At 43.5% G+C, this 17,155-nt stretch overlaps 1 protein-coding gene across 5 annotated transcripts in view; it reads left to right on the top strand.

Annotated features, from left to right (window-relative positions):
* LOC144155625 (RUN and FYVE domain-containing protein 2-like) overlaps nt 1-17,155 on the top strand; it is a 75,921-nt gene that overhangs the window by 14,661 nt on the left and 44,105 nt on the right. For 4 of the 5 annotated variants that reach the window (XM_077687186.1, XM_077687189.1, XM_077687188.1 and 1 more), the window contains 4 exons: nt 2,590-2,654; nt 7,195-7,266; nt 8,373-8,544; nt 10,021-10,137. In XM_077687186.1, the coding sequence (XP_077543312.1) occupies nt 2,590-2,654; nt 7,195-7,266; nt 8,373-8,544; nt 10,021-10,137 (426 nt within the window). Of the gene's footprint in view, nt 1-2,589; nt 2,655-7,194; nt 7,267-8,372; nt 8,545-10,020; nt 10,142-17,155 lie in introns of all 5 variants that reach the window. The other variant, XM_077687187.1, reaches the window with a different exon arrangement.

The following is a 17,155-nucleotide window of genomic DNA, read 5'->3' as shown; positions in this document are numbered from 1 at the left end:
TACTTACGCTTAGTCGTGTTGGCAGGGGTGTGTGAATATTTGAAACTTTCTAATATTGGAGTGAATAACACAATATTCAAGTGGGCTTCAAATTGTATAGCAGTATTAGAAAGTTTCAAAAATTTTTACAAGTATTTGAAACTTTGAAAATGCAAATGGGCTGTCGTTCAATAAACTTGGGTACATAAAATTATGCCTTGTTGAAAACAAGCAATCTCCTGGTAAAACATGAAATATCCTTATGAGTTAGAACTAGCGTGGCACCAAGTGTACCACACTTAAAGGGCTTGCGATCGACAGTCACAAACTTGCATGAGCTTTCTGCGGTTGCGGCAGCGGGCTTTTCTTCAGTGCATCAGTAGCAAGGAACGTGCTTTTGGAAAGTGCCTCTTGTATCATTGACATTGGGCCAACTCCACCCTCATGCTTATCCCTTTGCATCCTGATAAAGTGGTCTGGCTCAAGCTACCCTGGTAAACACACACTAGATAAGGAAGCCCAACTGCATACTGACGTAGTCTCATCTTATTTGTCAAATGATAGTTGATCTTTTTTTTTTCTTGAATGTATTACTTTTTTACAGCAGAACTGTTGTAGGCTAACTTCCCCGGCTGTTTTCTTTTTTTTTTTTTGCATGTGTAGACTGAGAAAAGCTGCTTCCCTCCTCCTCACTTTGCCACTCCCTCTCCCTTCAGCCACCTTTTTGTCTACAGCGCTTCCTGTTTTGATATGAGATAGTGTATATTGCCCTTGGAGAAATGTCTTCCCGGCAAAGAATTTGTGTTTAAGCCGACTTTGAGGCGATCAGTGTAAGCGTCGTTTCTGTGAGCTGGCTTTCCCACATTGTGTGGCACACCATGAACTCTACTCGTGAAGAAAAAAGGAAGAGCAATGGGAAGGAACACGGCGGAAGGAGACCACCGATGACGATTGGGCTGCGGATGCCAAGCATAAGCACGGTGCCTGTTGGGACCCTGAATGCCTTGAGGTGGAAAATGAAAGACGTTAGCGTGGCATCAATCTCGCTGACCGCTTCCCGGTGTGATGGTGCAGCTTTAGCCGGAGTTTGTGGCCAACCAATAACCCGCAAACAGCTCCGCTGGTCGTCCACCTTCACGAAGTGTAACGGCATTGAATTTTTTTATATATGTCTAATCGAAACGACAGTAAATGTGTCTATCTTCGTACACCATGAAGCCATGATATTTCTCAACAAAAAGAGGTTTGCACTGTGCACTGGTGAAGCGGTTTTGCTGACTGTGCACATTTATCTTTTCTTTTCCAGCAAACTTGGTCTTGTAATGTTGCATACTAAGTTTTAGACTTGCTAAGTAGCATTGCAAGTAGCAAAGTAGCGTTGCTAGAGGCTTATGTAGACACTTTCAAAAAGGGGGCAGCATCAACTCCAGTTTGTGTAAATGATGCAACTCTTGATCACAATGCACAGTTTCCTGCGAATAGGTACAGGCGGGGACACAATTTTCGGAACCATGTGTGTGAGGTGGAAGCCACTGTTGTGCACTGTGAAGGCATGGCGCCTGCTGTTGAGACCAACACAGCGTGCACGCACGTCCTTCTGTACTCGAAGGCGTGCAAATTTTCTCACTTCCAGGAGCCACTTTATGATTATCAGGAAAACGCCACATGGTGGCTCCTTTGTAGCATTCCTTTTGTCCCAATGACCAATGTGGTGCCCACCAGGCCGATTGCACCGGCTCTTGCGCTTGTGTTCCTCAAGTCCTCACTGGCAGCACATGCACAGAAGTCCGTAGAATAGGCACGAATGTAATGCCGCAGATGCGCCACTGGGTGGAAGGAGTGTTAAAAAAGCGTCGCCTTGATGAGCTTTGCTGCACAGGCGCCAAAAGCGTGAGAATTTGTATGCCTGTGAGGATGCAAGGACACGTGTGCGACGCTCTCTCAGCAGGCGCCGCACCTCCTGAGCACACCACAGCAGTTTTTGCCCCATGCTTGCGTGGTTTGGAAAATTGTGTCCCCACATGTACATTGTTAGTAAACAGTTGTGCTACAAAATAATCTATGACTAAGTTCATATAAAAAAAAAGGCCAAACAGAACAACAAGGCACGGATGTGCATCTTTTATTTGAAATGTGGTATTGTTTACAAATGGGACTATGCTAATTAGCAGAGACCAAGGCTTTGATGTCTGGGGTATCATCGTTACCTTCTGAAAGGCAGACACTTACCCGCCGCGGTGGCTCAGTGGCTAAGGTGTTGCGCTGCTGAGCTCGAGGTGGCGGGTTGGATTCCCGGCCGCGGCGGCCGCTTTTCTGATGGAGGCGAAAAGCGAAAACGCCCGTGTGTACGAGATTTCGGCGCACGTTAAAGATCCCCAGGTGGTCAAAATTAATCCGGAGCCCTCCACTACGGCGCGCCTCATCGCCTGCGTTGCGTCGATGCGTTAAACCCCACAATCAATCAATCGAAAGGCAGACATTCATGAAATTGAGTGGTGGCACAGCAGTTGGGGGTTCCAATTTTTTATATTCGTAGCAAGTTAGTGAGTGCATGCCTTGGAACTTTCTAAGCTGTGTTTTTATAGCTTCCCTTTCTTTTGCCGGTTCCAGCAAGGGGTCATTGACTTTGGCCTTTACCTCAGGGAGAATGCTCACAGTGACTTGTCTGCTGAAGGGTGAGTATACCTTTTCTACCTCTCCCCATTGCTTGGCACAGCTGTGTACTGTTGCACCTGTCTGCAAGCTAGTTATTTGCTTGCGTTGGGTCAGATTCTCGTTCGTAGAAAACAATGTGCGGTTTTTGCTGCTCTCTGAACTGTTTGCGCATGAAGTGATGTCATGAATTTATGCCATGCGTCAGAGGCACTCAGCTTTGTCACCGTGTTTTGCTCTGTAGGAGGGAATGTCACACTGATGTTTACTGACTGCGTGCCGCTTTGTGAGCTATTCTGTCAGCACAACAAAAAATACTAACTTATGGTCCACAAGACTCGGGAAGTTCGTACTTCAGCCAGGGTGTTGTGGAGAGGAAAGAAAGTGAACTGTATAATAATACAGTTCACTTCCTGCATTGTAATTAAACACAAAAATTGGTGACAGTGCCCTTTTAAGTGTGCAGTTGCATTGGTGGCTTGCAGTAACTGCTTAAGTGAAACTACACTTTAATGACTCATGAATGTCCACCTCATGCTGTCGGTGATACACACTAATTCTTAATGGCGATAAGGTGCAAGATGGGCATGCGCACTTCTGCAACAGTAGTTATCGACAAGGGTGAATGGTGAATGATGAAATCAACGCCCATCTTGTGCGCCAGTTGCGTAAGGTAATAACCTCTCACTTTTTTAAGTGACTGTCATACATATCACCGGCAGTACAGCTTCACATGATCGAAACCTAAGCTGATACAATATGTAGAACATGTGTGGTATTTAAAGGAGCAATAGAATGTAGAAACAAGTGGGCTTCTATCGGTAGATTACAGTGCTGTAGATACAAATATCACTCACCACAGTAGCAGTTGTTTGTCATAGCAGAAAATGCCAAAAGCATGGAAAAAGGTATCACTGCCCCAGTACGGTTTGGGGCTGCATGAATTATAAGAGAAAGGTGAAACGGGATTGGTGGAGCCTTTAATAACGTATGGGTTCGAGCTAGTTGTTGTCCCTTGACCTACCACAACATTGTAACAATTAAACGCAACAATTTCAGACAAAGGACATGTGACAGATGAGGACAGATGAGGGCTGTCCTCGTCTGTCACATCCTTTGTCTGAAATTTTTGTGCTTAACTGTGATTGTCTCAGCTTTTTTTTTTAACAAGCTGTAAGGCAGGTACGGGTGTCGTCATAAGTAATTGGAACAAGGACTTGTGAATATCACAAAATATTTGCCTTAGTGGCTTTATGACAGCCATTGCCGATTTACAGGAAGCTTTTTCTATTTGGGAAGATTTCTTTAAACGCACGTCAATGCAGCCAGGCAGTTTCCAGAAGAAATTCCTGTAAATTTACGAGTCCGTGTTTCATTTGCTTTTGACAGCACCTGTACATAAATGTGTGTGTGATGTGGGAACCCTTGATGAGCACATGACATTTTGAAAGGCTCGAATTTCAGCTTTCGAAAATTGTTTCAGTTTCTGTCTCGTGTCAAATGCTTTGTATCTTCGTACAAGCAGAGGCAGAATATTTGTACAAGTTGTACGAAAGCTGTTGCATCTTGTTAGTGCTATTGTCTGTTTATAGAAGACAACCAGCGCCAGAAGCCTGAAATTACTGGTGCAGTCAGTTGTGCTGCCTGTTCCGCCATCACACATGCCGGGGAATCGTGTGGATAGTTTCTGCTATGTCCTTACCTCCCATGCTTAAATGGTTTTGCGGGCAGTCGCTCTTCATGACGAGTACACGCTATTCTACACGAAAAAATTGGAGGGAAATAGGAGAGAGAAATGTCAACTTTAACAATTTATTTCTTAAAGGGACACTGAAGTGATTTGTAAACAGTGCGGGATTACTAGCATGAATTGCAGTCTGGAGTCTCTACGCCATGTTTCGGCTACTCTCACTGCGTTTATGCGGCTTTATTCAATAGAAAAATCAATTTGTGAAAATGGGGTCCTCCTCTCTGCATCCTCAGCGATTTTCTACGCTGTTTCGTAGAAAATCGCTTGAAAGAAAGATGGCTTGGCTTGAGTGGGCTACTGCACGGTGTGCCGACCCTCCGCAGAATCAGTCGGCCCAGCGTTTAGTCGGCCAGCGGGTCATCGCAGTTCGTTCGATTAGTTGAAACTAAGCCATGGCACGCTTGTGCCGGAAGAATGTGCCTTTAGTTTGTTGGTTTGTAGACTGTATCAAGCTATAAGTCCAAGTCACTCCACACAAGTGCACATGTGACGCTTCGCTGACTGGTATGCTAATAGAAAAATCTAAGGCCAATTGAAGGCAAGAGAAGAGTCAGCGAAGTTAATATGGGTACTAAGGAATTAAAATCAGCCGAAACTTTTATCGTAGAACGTAAAACCAGGGTGCAGAAAGCACTTTCTTGCGCTTGGTGAACTAGCACAGCGGTTAGCAGCACAACCATACATCTGCAAACACTTTTCCGTCTAAAGAATGCATTCGCTGGACATACAAGTTGATTTATTTACTTTTGGGCCGTGGTTTCTACACTGAATTCACCATTTTTGCGCTGTAACGTTCATTGCTCCACGAGCGAGTTTGCAGAACGCGTGCAGACCGACACTGATGCACTGGCGAGTTCTCGTTGGCGTGGTGTTGCCATGAGCACAGAGTGCTTGCGGGCAAAGTCCCAAATTAGCCGACCCTTGGCCTCGTGCAAACACGCCTCTTACGATACAGGCACGAGCCAGGCAAGCTCCAACCCGCCGCGGTGGCTCAGTGGCTAAGGCGTTGCGCTGCTGAGCACGAGGTCGCGGGTTCGATTCCCGGCCGCGGCGGCCGCTTTTCTGATGGAGGCGAAAAGCGAAAACGCCCGTGTGTACGAGATTTCGGCGCACGATAAAGATCCCCAGGTGGTCAAAATTACTCCGGAGCCCTCCACTACGGCACGCCTGATCGCCTGCGTTGCGTCGGCGCGTTAAACCCCACAATCAATCAATCAATCAATCAATCAGGCAAGCTCCAAAGGTGGGGGAAAACCTCATCGTATTTGAGCGTCTGTGGGGACGTGGAGGGCGTTCATCCACTGTGTACGCCTCAGCTAGTGATTGTTACAATTGCAATCCATGCTGGTAGGCTTCTCTGACGCATTTTATCACCGACAACATGGCAGAAGCGTGGTATACTGATTACTGAGATATTGAGAATGCTCATAGAACGATAACATTGGATGCCAAGCATGTTGTTTCACAGAACTAAAATCGAAACTGATTTGAATTCTAATCGTGTACATCGTCCAATCATGTAGCACCTTTTAATCATGTCACTGCTGTTGGTGCGGCTGCCGCAAACCACACATGGTAGTTTTTTCTTCTCTCAGGCTTTATAAATTAAATACCGCCTTATCCCCCGGATAAACAAATGAAAAGTGTGTTTATTTGAGCCAGTCTACGCAGTGCAAGCAAAAACAGGAGCTTGACGAATTCACTTCAGTGTCCCTTTAACAAACAAAGCATTATTTTGGCGCTCTTTGCCCCAGTTGTCCTTGCGCCATTAACATCCAACCATCATCATAATTAACAAACAAAGCCCCGTTTGCCGTCAAACAAAGTGGAACAGTTTTTAATAGTGTGATCTTTCAGTTAAAACAAAGGTTCATTCACCCCTCAGTGTAAAAACAAGTTCATCATAATTAAATACTCCTAATGGAATAAAAAAACCGAAACACCTGTGGCTATTTTTGTTTTCCCTGTGTGTGTGCATGTTTGTGCGTGTGTGTGTGCGTTTGTGTGTTTTTTGGTGGGAGGGGGTAGGTCTATATTAATCCATAGTCACACCTCGTAGCCGATGGCAGATTCATTGCGTTAAACCCTGATGTGAATTGTGCATGAACCAAACAAAAACAGGGATAAAACGAGGTGTCCACTATATCCAAATTCACCGTAACCAAGTAGACGTACAACATTCTCTTATGTAACTGTTCCAGTGATTTGTCACGCTGTGCAAAACTTGTGAACCAGTTACATCGGATAACAATGTGAGCTAACAAAGACACACCTATGTCATCTTGGCGAGCCAAGCCATTAAGAAAAACAAGGAAGAAAGAGAAAAAAGTGAGAAAGGCGAGGAATGCTAAGGGCTTATTTAAGTGACACCCAGCCGGTGTTGAAATGGACGCAGTGGCTATGCGTTCCTCAAGCATTACTCATTTCTGTTGCTCAAGTCTAGAAAATACTTACCACACCCTAGAGTTAAAGGATGTCCAGTGCCTCGCAAGGCGACAGCCTTCAGCAACCATGATTGTTCCTAGCTGCATTGGCTAGTATCATCTGAGAAGATGCTCAGAAGTTTTCCAGAGATTTTGGCATGCGCAGCTGGAACAAACGTAGTTTAGTCAAGAATGCACTTGCTACTTTGCGTAGCCTGTATTGCAGGGAAGTCGGTTTATGCTGTGTTCATCTGAGTGATTTCATTGCACACTTTTACGGGGTTTTATTTTATTGTGGGTTTGTACTTGTTTTAAGAGTGTTGATTTTAACCTTACGGTCAGGGATGTGTGCAATACTCCTGTCTCAGTATTTTATTTCTTTCTCTCAAGGGTGGAACCAGCAAGCATGACGGCAGTACTGGACCAGAAAAATTATATTGAGGAGCTGAACCGTCACCTAAAGTAAGTTTCTTGCTTTCCTGATCCCAAAAGCTAGTGTGTGAAAATCCCAGGAAGATAGTATTGGCTGCATGTTTTTGCGAAGTAAAATTTGCTCTTTATAATTGCATGTTGCAACAACCCTCATATACTGGTTTGAACTTGCCGCCTTGGCTTGACGCTTTGATGTTAAGCATCAGCAAATAACTGGTAGGCAAGGAAGAATACAGGTGAAGAGGAAAAGGACGACTGTCCTGCTCACAATTGTCCTGCTCTGAGATTACAAATAGCGCATTGTCTCTGGGGCACCAGTTCGCCTCATAAATAAGCCATAATCAGTCCTCAGTCGTAACCATTATTACAGTGTTTAAAAGACTGGGAAAGGTTGGCCAGTTGAAAAAAAAAAATTGGGCCTACATTATTTTTACCTTATTTTGTATGCATACCACTGAGTTTTAGCTCTAAAAACATGGTTTAACCACGTTCAGCATTGGCATATTTCATTGATTCACGCATTTATTCCATCTTAAAGGCCTGAAGGCATTACATAAGGTTCTGTACAAGGTATGTGCAAGGTATAAACATCTGTACAAGGCATCATACCGAAGACCTGTGTCACCTTTATGTCGTGTGCTAAAAAAATTCACTGGGCATCCACCTTCATAGAGTTCATAATTTTTTGGGCAGCCGACAATGCGACAGCCAATAAGCAACATTGTAGAATGCTCTAGTGTCGCTTCCCCCACAAGTTCCCTTGTCGTGCATCCCCCCCAGTGGAGTTTGTGAAGTGACACCACCGTCTTGCTGCTTGATGGCTACGTCACTGGTCTTTGACTCTTTTGAATTCTGCATATGAGTTATAGGGCTTCTGCAGGATCAACGGCTTTTAAGTTCACCTGTTCAAAATGGTTTTATTGCAAAAAAAAAAAAAAACACGTCTGTTGATTGGTGCTTAATGTGTAGTACTGCCAAGGATGTTTCATTGTTATTTTGGCTCCTGGGTGGCTTTTATGATAAAATTCACGGCCAGACCTCTCTGTTGTGTGCAGTGTTGTAAAGAGAACTTGAGCATGAGTAGCATTTGTTACCTTGTTGTGGTACGATTTGTAGTTGCTTTTCTTTTGTTCCAGTGCTACAGTCACAAACCTCCAGCAAAAGGTGGAGCAACTACAGACTACCAATGCACTAATGAAGGAAGACTTGGCTATTAGCAAGAACCAAATACTTTCTTTAGAGGAAGAGAATCGTGTCCTGAGAGATCACCAGGACTCTATTGTTGAGGACCATCAGCGCAAGCTTCAGGTCTGGTGCTTCTTTTGTCTTGCACGGGAAGGGGAGGGAGTGTTGCAGGCAACCTCTGTATGTCAAATTTCAGGAACGAGGAAGGCGTGTAAAGTAGTTGGCTCCACAATTAACGTCTTTCTAGTTGCAGCCTGATAAAGAGTAGTTTTGTTCACTGTGTGGTTTCTGTTTGTAAGCTCAGTATTGCAATTCTGTCTTCCCAAGATAAAACCAGTTCTAAGTATCGGCAAAATATATGGGTTGCTCGAAAAAAAGAGGGGAATATAAGAACTTTGTTTTGTGTGTTACGAGACAGATTTACTCAATGTGTCCATTTACCTTGAAATGGCACAAGTGTTGCCAGGGACGTCAATTCGACAGCAGTTGCTGATTTGCTTGCACGCTGTGGATCACTGATAATGTTCGTGACTTCCTTGGTGCAAATTTTTATTGCACCTAGTGTTCATGATAACTAATGTTTATTTAGGCACCATAGGTACTGCGTGAGTTGATGAGGGAAATGAATAATGCACGGTTTTAAATGGTGTGTGGAATTTTATTTTAAGTCATTAAAAGAAGTTCTAGCATTTTTTTTTATAGTACGATAGGCTCTTGTTAAGATGAACTCGGTTATGAATTTCATGGCTATGGTAGCAACACCATTGCCCTGTTGTGACATGCACAGTACAAAAATGTCTGCTTAAGATGAATTTGTGATAATATGAACAAATTTTTACGGTCCCGTCCACTTCATCTTAACTGGAGTTTACTGTTTTTCTACCCCTTTCAGTACAAACTTACCTTTTCGGGTGTTGGGTGTATCCTGGCAGCAATTTCTAGTCATTGCTGAGATGTGGGAAAGATTATCTGATGTGGGTTCCCTTTCAGTAATTTTGAAGCTGTACACTTAACCTAACAAAGGTGTGGTTTAATAGATTCAAGTAAGTAATTGTACGTCAGTTTGCATTTTTGTATGCTGCAGTGTGTGGTAATACCCATGGGTGTTGACAGGAGGGTGCAAAAGGGGCACCTGCCCCCCTCCCCCAAAGCCACACCAGAACAATTGCCCCTCTCCCCCCCCCCTCTCCCCCACAATTCAGGGGGTTTGTCCCACTCGAGACAGAATCCTGCCGACGCTCATGGGAATAGCTCATCGATATTCTTACTCTAATATGTGCCTAATTACTAATACTATATGGGTCTGTGCACTCCCCCTAAATAAAATGAAATTGGAACGCACTGCATCTGAAACTGGCGCCCTGATAAATGGTTTTAAAAAGAGCATTGTTTACTGTGTTTTCATGGGGGAATACACCTTTCTTTATTACCTGCAACCAAATTTGCCTGTTTGTGCCATTGTCACATAGATGATGCCGATTGAAAGGAGGGTGCCATGCAAGACATGCACTGGCTGTCACTTAGCGAGGCCAGTGCAGTGATGAGCCTCCTGTTCTTTTCTTTTTTTTCTTTTGTCGATCTATGGCTTGGTGGGAGCAGAATGCAAAGGCAGACATGTGCGCGGAGCGAGAGACGCTGCAAGCCAACCAGGCTGGCCTGGATTCTCTCTACACTGAGGTCCGGAGGCAGCTTTCCGAAGAAGTGGACAGGAGACAGGCAAGTCATAGAGTGCATTGTATTGCTTCATACTCCATCAAGTTCACGGCATGCAGTCCAGTGTAGTTCAGTAAGTTCACTGTGGCCTTAAGAGTTCTAAGCTTGAGCTGCTAATTCTAATTGCAAGTGAAGGGGAGGCACTAGTCTTGAAAACAGAAGACTTGCCATAAGGGCATTTCTTAAAAAATAAATTGAATGGTAAGTCTGTAAGTTTCAATGAAAGTATTTTCAAAATGTTTCAGTTCGTATCTGAAGTATTTAGTGAGCTCTTGAATTCTGAAGTCCTCTGAATAATGGTTTTTGCTTGTTTCAGGATAATTTTTCTGGTCATATTCGCGTAAATTTTTCCTTCCTTTTATAGCTTATGAATGAACCAGTGCTGCAAAACCGCAACAATATAACTTCTGCCTTTGCGAGTATAAAATATTGCGTAGTTCATTAAATCAAAATATTAGCATTTCTCGAGCTGATATATGCTTTGGTTGAGCTTTTGCTAGGATGAAGCTGAAGTTTACACTGTAGTATGATTGCATTTCCTGTGCTTTCTAGAGCACAAAGACATAGGTATCCAAGTGTGTAATGGGTAGACTGTCAAAAATTGTGGTGCAGAGAAATGAAATAAGGTGTTGCATAACTTTAAAACTTTGGCCACATAGGCAAAAACTGACGGTATATTTTGCTCATTAGTAGCATGATCAAATAACCTGAATGCTATTTGATTGTGCAGCAAGCATGCGCTAAGAATAATAACTGGGTGTCATCAGATTTGCCACGTATGAATTGGCCAAAATGTTGCCTCTGGGGAAAAAAGCTGGTGTTCTGCATAAAAGGCAAAAATGAAGCCTAAGGCTGAAAATTACTTGCACTTTCAAATATAACAATGCTCTTCACCCATTAGACAGCTATTTGGTCGTCATGCTATGTACAGATCCTACCTCGTGAAGTTCCTTTCACATTCCCCATTAAGTGCTGCCAAGCTACATTTTTAGTCAATGAGAAAAATGTCCTCGAGTATTGGATTTCGTAAATGGCATTCAAGAGGCAGTGATGCACAGCCACTGACTTCTCTGTAAGCTTTATCCTCCTTTTCTTTCTGGGCATATCAGGAGCTTTAAGTGCATGGCATACTGCCCAGTATTCTTTGTTTTATGCAGTGCATGGGAACTTGCTGTGCCCTTTTAATAACGTTCGCACGTAGTGCGCAGTCAGCTGGGCGTAATGTTGTCTTATCTCCCGATAACGAGAGTCTCGTTTGCAGTCATGCAGGGTTTGGCAATGATAAAAAAAAATGCTTGCTTTCTTAGTAATTTCCTATCTCCACTTATGCAGGTCAGATTGTAATCAAGCTTCTTTTATGCATGTCCACTTTTTGCTCACTTGCACGTTTTCGATATGTAATCAGGACCATGGGGCGTCTTTAGCGGCATTCCTTTTCTTGTTTTATCATTGTGTAAATATTTGTGGGGGCCCCTCCCGCCAAAAAATCACAGAAATTTTTGACCATTGTCTGTCACCTACCAGGAGGACATTATTTTTAAAGTATGGGACAGTGTTTCAGGCTGACATCTGTATAAAGGCTGTTCTTAACATTATTCTTAGGATAAAATGTTCCTGTTCTATACTTTACATGGTTGCTGCAAATACAGTGATTGTGTACAACTGCAAATGCAGTTGCTGCAAATACAGTTGCTGCAAATACAGTTGCTGCAAATACAGTGATTGTGGTTGTGCTTGGCACTTCTCACAACCAAGAAGTGACTCAACACCATGCCAAGATTTTTGTCATTGCTAGGCTTTTAGTATCGGTTTAGCATTAAAGGGGTACTGGCACTAATTTATGGGGTTAATATTGTTAGACAGGTCTCTTCCTTTACTTAACAGAATACTTTGGCTGAAATATGAACTGCGTGCGACACGTGGAACATATTTTAATTTGATCTCATTTATCATTCCGATAGAACAGCATGCGGAGCGGTGTGCAGCAAACGGACATCAGCATGACATCACTTTGTGGTAGGGAAATGAAGGCGATGCAGCTGTGGGTCTCCGACGTTCGGCAGAAACTCATGACGTCACTTCTCATGTGCGGCCCGGCGAGCGGTGACTAGGCGCTGGCGTGTTCACAAACCGATGCATGTAGCCAGAGCTGCAGGCATAACTGCTCGCCAGAAAGGCACTCTTGCCAAAAACAAAGTTCCACTTACGGGAAAGGGGCCGATATTATAGCCTAGAATTGCAATAAAAGTCGCTGTCAGGTCTTTTATTGAAAGTGATCGTCAATAATCCGCTGCGATGGTAGGCCTAAACCACGGAGCAAGAATATATAGAAGGCGAAACGGCCCATTGCGGCAAGCGTGGGAGAGCGACCAGATAATGTCGCAATGAAAACCAAGGCGGGCTGCAAAGCTTCGTAGCTGCGGCGGCGAAGGAGAAGGTAGCGGCACCTGATAGACGAACTGATAGCGGCCGCAATTCATTCCGTGGCTGCGCAGTGCAATGCCGATCGCGGTGGCCGCGCAGTTTCTTCACCCGCGGCAGATGCCGCTACCTTAACGTCTGACAAGCACTTGTGACATTATCTGGCCGCGCTAGGAAGCTTCGTTTCCCCTCCTATCTTATTCTTGCTCTGTGGCCTAAACACACCTTCAGGTAGCTCAGCCACTCAGCTCCAGCAACGGGGCAGTCGAAACAACGCCTCTACCAGCCTCCGCAGTGTTTTGACGTCAGCACAAAACGATGAGGTCATAGTGTGGTTCTGTCATACACGCACTGCGAGCTGGAAGCGATGGAAGCTGAAACGGAAGATTTTCAGGCCGCTTTTTGTAATTAATTAGCGCATGCTCAAGTATTAAAAGAGCTGTTTTGGTCTTGCCAGGCCATTGAGTGTCAACAAAATCATGAAAAGGAAATGAAAATATGGTATTAGTACGTACTCCTTTGAAGTGGCAGTCTCCATGTTGACTTTGTATTCTAGTCAGCATAAAACTTCTTCATTGTCATCTGGCGGGTCGAGCAATTCTATCTTCATAAAACTGATCTTCATAGCAACTCTTGCCAGTAGGATTTTCGCTGCAGTACTCTTTCCTTGTGGGGACCCATTTTGCCTTTTACAATGTTCAGAGGTGCGAGAATCGTGCGTGTTTGTTATGCGAGAATTTGCTCCTGGGAGTAACAGCGATAAACTGTAGGATACCCCCATTCTATCGCCGCTTTCAAGTTTCTGCTACCCCTTGAACCAATTTAGTGAGAACTGTGTAACCAAACGAATGCTTTGCTGGGAATCGGGTCTCATAAAATAAACTTTTCAATTTCACTTTTAATGCTGCTGCTATTGTCAGAACTAGGATGTTCACATTATATCACTCATTCCCACAATTTGCAGCACTGAAAAAGTGGCTGTAGGTGTGGTGCTAGGAAAGAATTGCAAGGAGTATGAAATAACCGGTCGGAACTGTTTTTCAACTGGCGTGAACATAAATACAGAAAACGCAGAACACCTTTCAGTTTGTGGCTTCTGCGTCTTACTTCGGCCATAGTCTCTTACGAATTTTTGGTGCCTGAATAAGTGGGGTAACTTGCTGAACTTTCTTTCCTATTTCAAAACTGGTTGACCTCTCAAGGGAACTGAACTTTAGCTTTTTTTGTGGCTTAAGCCGGTGAGCTTATGTGGAGTGAGGATTGGAAATGAATTGCGTGGCTTTCTATTTTGCCTATTTAAAGCTTGAACTTTAATGAATGAGAAGCAAAAGATGCCTAAAGACGGTAGTCTAGAGACCAAGCAGCCAAATTTTTAATTTTTATCTTGAAGTAATTACTGTGGGCAAGATAACTAACTAGGCCTTGGTAATTTGCATCAGTACCTCACCAGTGAAGTAATAGTGAAAGTTAACTCTTTCGCTACCGCGCCGATCAAAATCGATCAATTTGATCGATACTTTTGGGAGCGCCTTTTCATATCGTTCCACGCCTTTCTCGAACAAGTAAAGCTGTTCGGAGTTAGATCAGAAAATGGCTTTTCAAAATCAGTTTTGTTTTCATTTTTGCTACGGAAACGTGATTTTTGACACGCTTTTGAATCACCTGGGTGTGAAAAAGGGGGGTGGTCATCGTGCGTCACTGCTACCAACGAAGAATGCGTGCAACTCGTAATTACTCTGCACCAGCGCTTGTTTTTTGCCATCAGGGCGGGAATGGGGAACTAGCAAACAATTTTCAATCGTCCGGTTCGCGCTCTGACAGTAATAATCCCAGAAGTCGTCTGAAAATGTCAAGCAGTGCCTGGTTGCAAAGCTACTTTATGGTTTTAGGCAGTTTTATTTCCTTTGCGCACGTTGTTCTAAGTACTGTGGTAGTTCTACTTACCCCAGGACCATTCGCAAACAGTGTACAACAGTTTCGGTTTCGTTTCTGCATCGCGAAATTCATATTTAGCGCTACTACGCAGTTACCCAACTTCAAGGCTACCTGCCATGGCGCCTGGAGCGTCCGCGACTGATTCTCGAACAAAGCACGGGGCGCTCCTGATTTCCCCCACCCTAACCCGATTTCTGCGATAAGAACTTCAGATGCAAGTCAAAAGATCACACCCAGTCGCCAGATATCTGTTCCGCCAAGGACAGCGCTTCAAACCGGCCTTACACTGCCAGCTGTTCGACTTCCAGTTTCGTTTCCATGCGAGGGTATATCCGGGTGTCTAATGTTGCTGCTTAGTTGAACTGTCTATTCGGAAGGAGTCTCCAAGAAGTTTTTGTACTGTTTCATTTGAAAATGTTAGGTGGCGCTGCAATAGAGGAGGCTCGTTGTGCTGATCTTTTTCATCGCGCAACTGCTACTCGGCCAAAGATCGCAGGGCACGATTCTAGCTCACAGTACTTCATTTTTGCGAGCAAGGCCACAATTGTGAGTAAGAAGATGATAATAAAGCTCAGCTTTATGTTTTGAGAGATAACTGACCGTGAACGACAACAAGCATCGGCCACGGCGTTCCGTTTTCAACTTCATGCATGTTTTTTTCCACATCGCGTGCTAGTCCCAAATATTGTGCTCGCTGTAAATGAAAAGTCAGCCATTGACATGATGTTTTTACGTTATGTGAGGGCAAATTGGTGCCTCTGATAATGACAAACCGCCAGGTTTATTCCAGGAAACCACCCGAAATTGCACATTTTGAATTGGAGGTTGGGCTTCACCGCATGACACGAGCACCGTGCATGCTAACATTTTTTTTTAAATCTGACAAACTGTTCCGCACAAGTCGACATTTTTTCTAGGGCGTGTTTTTGAAATGTTTCCCTACAAAATGTATATTCTAATGCTTTTATACTACCGGTGGTTTGATAAACACAACTCCTTTTTTATCATTTTTTTCGACAACTTGACAAACATTTTGATTTTGATATTTTTTTTTACAACTATGATATATAAACACCTTTAAAAAACTGGTGTTATTGGAAAGGCCGTTAAATAATCTGCATTTTGTGTTCCTGCAATTAGTGCCTAACCAATTTTTTAGCAGGAAAAAAAATGTTTTCTTGGACCCCTAAAATTAGTCAATTTTCCGGCGGTAGCGAAAGAGTTAAGGCCAGTGTGGCTGAGGCAGGAAAAGAGTGGAAATGATGCTCCAAAAGATTGAACCAGTATTTGTTACAGCTTTCCTAATTAAGGTTATAATGCATAAAAGGTGTGTGTCTCATGAAGCTCTCTAGGTTAGAAAAGGGCACAGAAAAAAATTGTGGTGGCGACCAGAAAAACCGGTTTTGCCTTCCAGGCCCAAACTTCAAATGGTCGTAACTTCTGCTAAGACCAGATAGAATGATAATGTTAGTCTTATTGCACTCTTTGATTTGTGCACAGTTCACTGGTTCCCTGTTTAGCTGCATCCCTCCAGCAGTATTTTTACAAAGGCTGTCAAAAAATTGAATATAAAAATCCAAATAAATTTGAATATCATCTTTTACTCAAAAACAAATTTGATATCTACAATCAGAATGAGAAACTACATGTGCCCCCCAATTTTTATCATAATAACTGTAGAAATAAAGTTTTTGATCAAGACCCATGTGTCCCCTTAAGACACCGAAAAGTGTCAAAGGGCAAAGTGATACTACTTAAGTTACGTTTGTTAATACAGGGGTAAGTGACCTTGCTTCTGTTGAGCGTAGTGTAGTGCCTAAGCTCGGGTGAAAGCAGCAGATGCAACTCACGCAGTTTTTCACTGTGAAATAAATCCGTGAAGGGCGAGTTCACGTCATTCCTATGAGCCTTAACTTAAAACCTGCGGGTAACGAAAACCTGCATGTAACGAAAAATTCTAAACTTTTGTGTACTTCGTTTCATCCAGGTTTAACTGTACTTCTTCAAGTCTGATAATTACTTTCAACTGATCGGGCCGCCTGAGCTAAAACTCAATTTCAGTGGGGAAAAAAAATCGAAAGATAAAGAATGTGAATAAATTTTTGTTTAGGAATTAGTTGAGAAAAATCGAGGGAATTGACTGCATTGAACACAAAAGTAAAACATGAATGGGATATTTCTGAAATGGCGAGGCGCACCCACTGCGAATGTGCGGTTATTGAGCAACTTTCACATTGAAGACAAGCCACTGCTGACCGTAGGCTGTTATTTCACTGAAGCAAATAAACAGAATCACGGTATTCCTTGAGAAGTATTTAGTAAGCCTAAAAAAATATTCTGATACTGCCACAAGTAATGGTGCTGTGCGGACTACCAATAGGACTTGAGTAAAGCTTCATGTCAGGCTAGTTGGTATAGCATTGTCGGGGGTAAGGGAGATAGTAGGTCTAGCATCGTTGGGGGGGGGCTAAGGGAGCACCAAAATGCATGCTAGAAAGTGACAGCAGCAGGGAATTTCGCCACACACCGAATAAAGTGCAAATGTGAACCTGGTTTTGGTAAGACAACAATTTTGTTTCGTTTACGGCACCGAATTTCATGGGTGATTTTCGAAGCCTTTGCTTTGACTTTGGGGTGTGAAGGAGAGAGTGTGAGCACCCCCTCT

The sequence above is a fragment of the Haemaphysalis longicornis genome, unplaced genomic scaffold, assembly GCF_048455015.1.
Source record: "Haemaphysalis longicornis isolate Haplotype H1 unplaced genomic scaffold, Haemaphysalis longicornis Haplotype H1 scaffold_1, whole genome shotgun sequence".
Taxonomy (NCBI): Eukaryota; Metazoa; Arthropoda; class Arachnida; order Ixodida; family Ixodidae; genus Haemaphysalis; species Haemaphysalis longicornis.
Note: the sequence above shows the minus strand (reverse complement) of the source record. Positions and strands in the feature narration are given on the sequence as shown.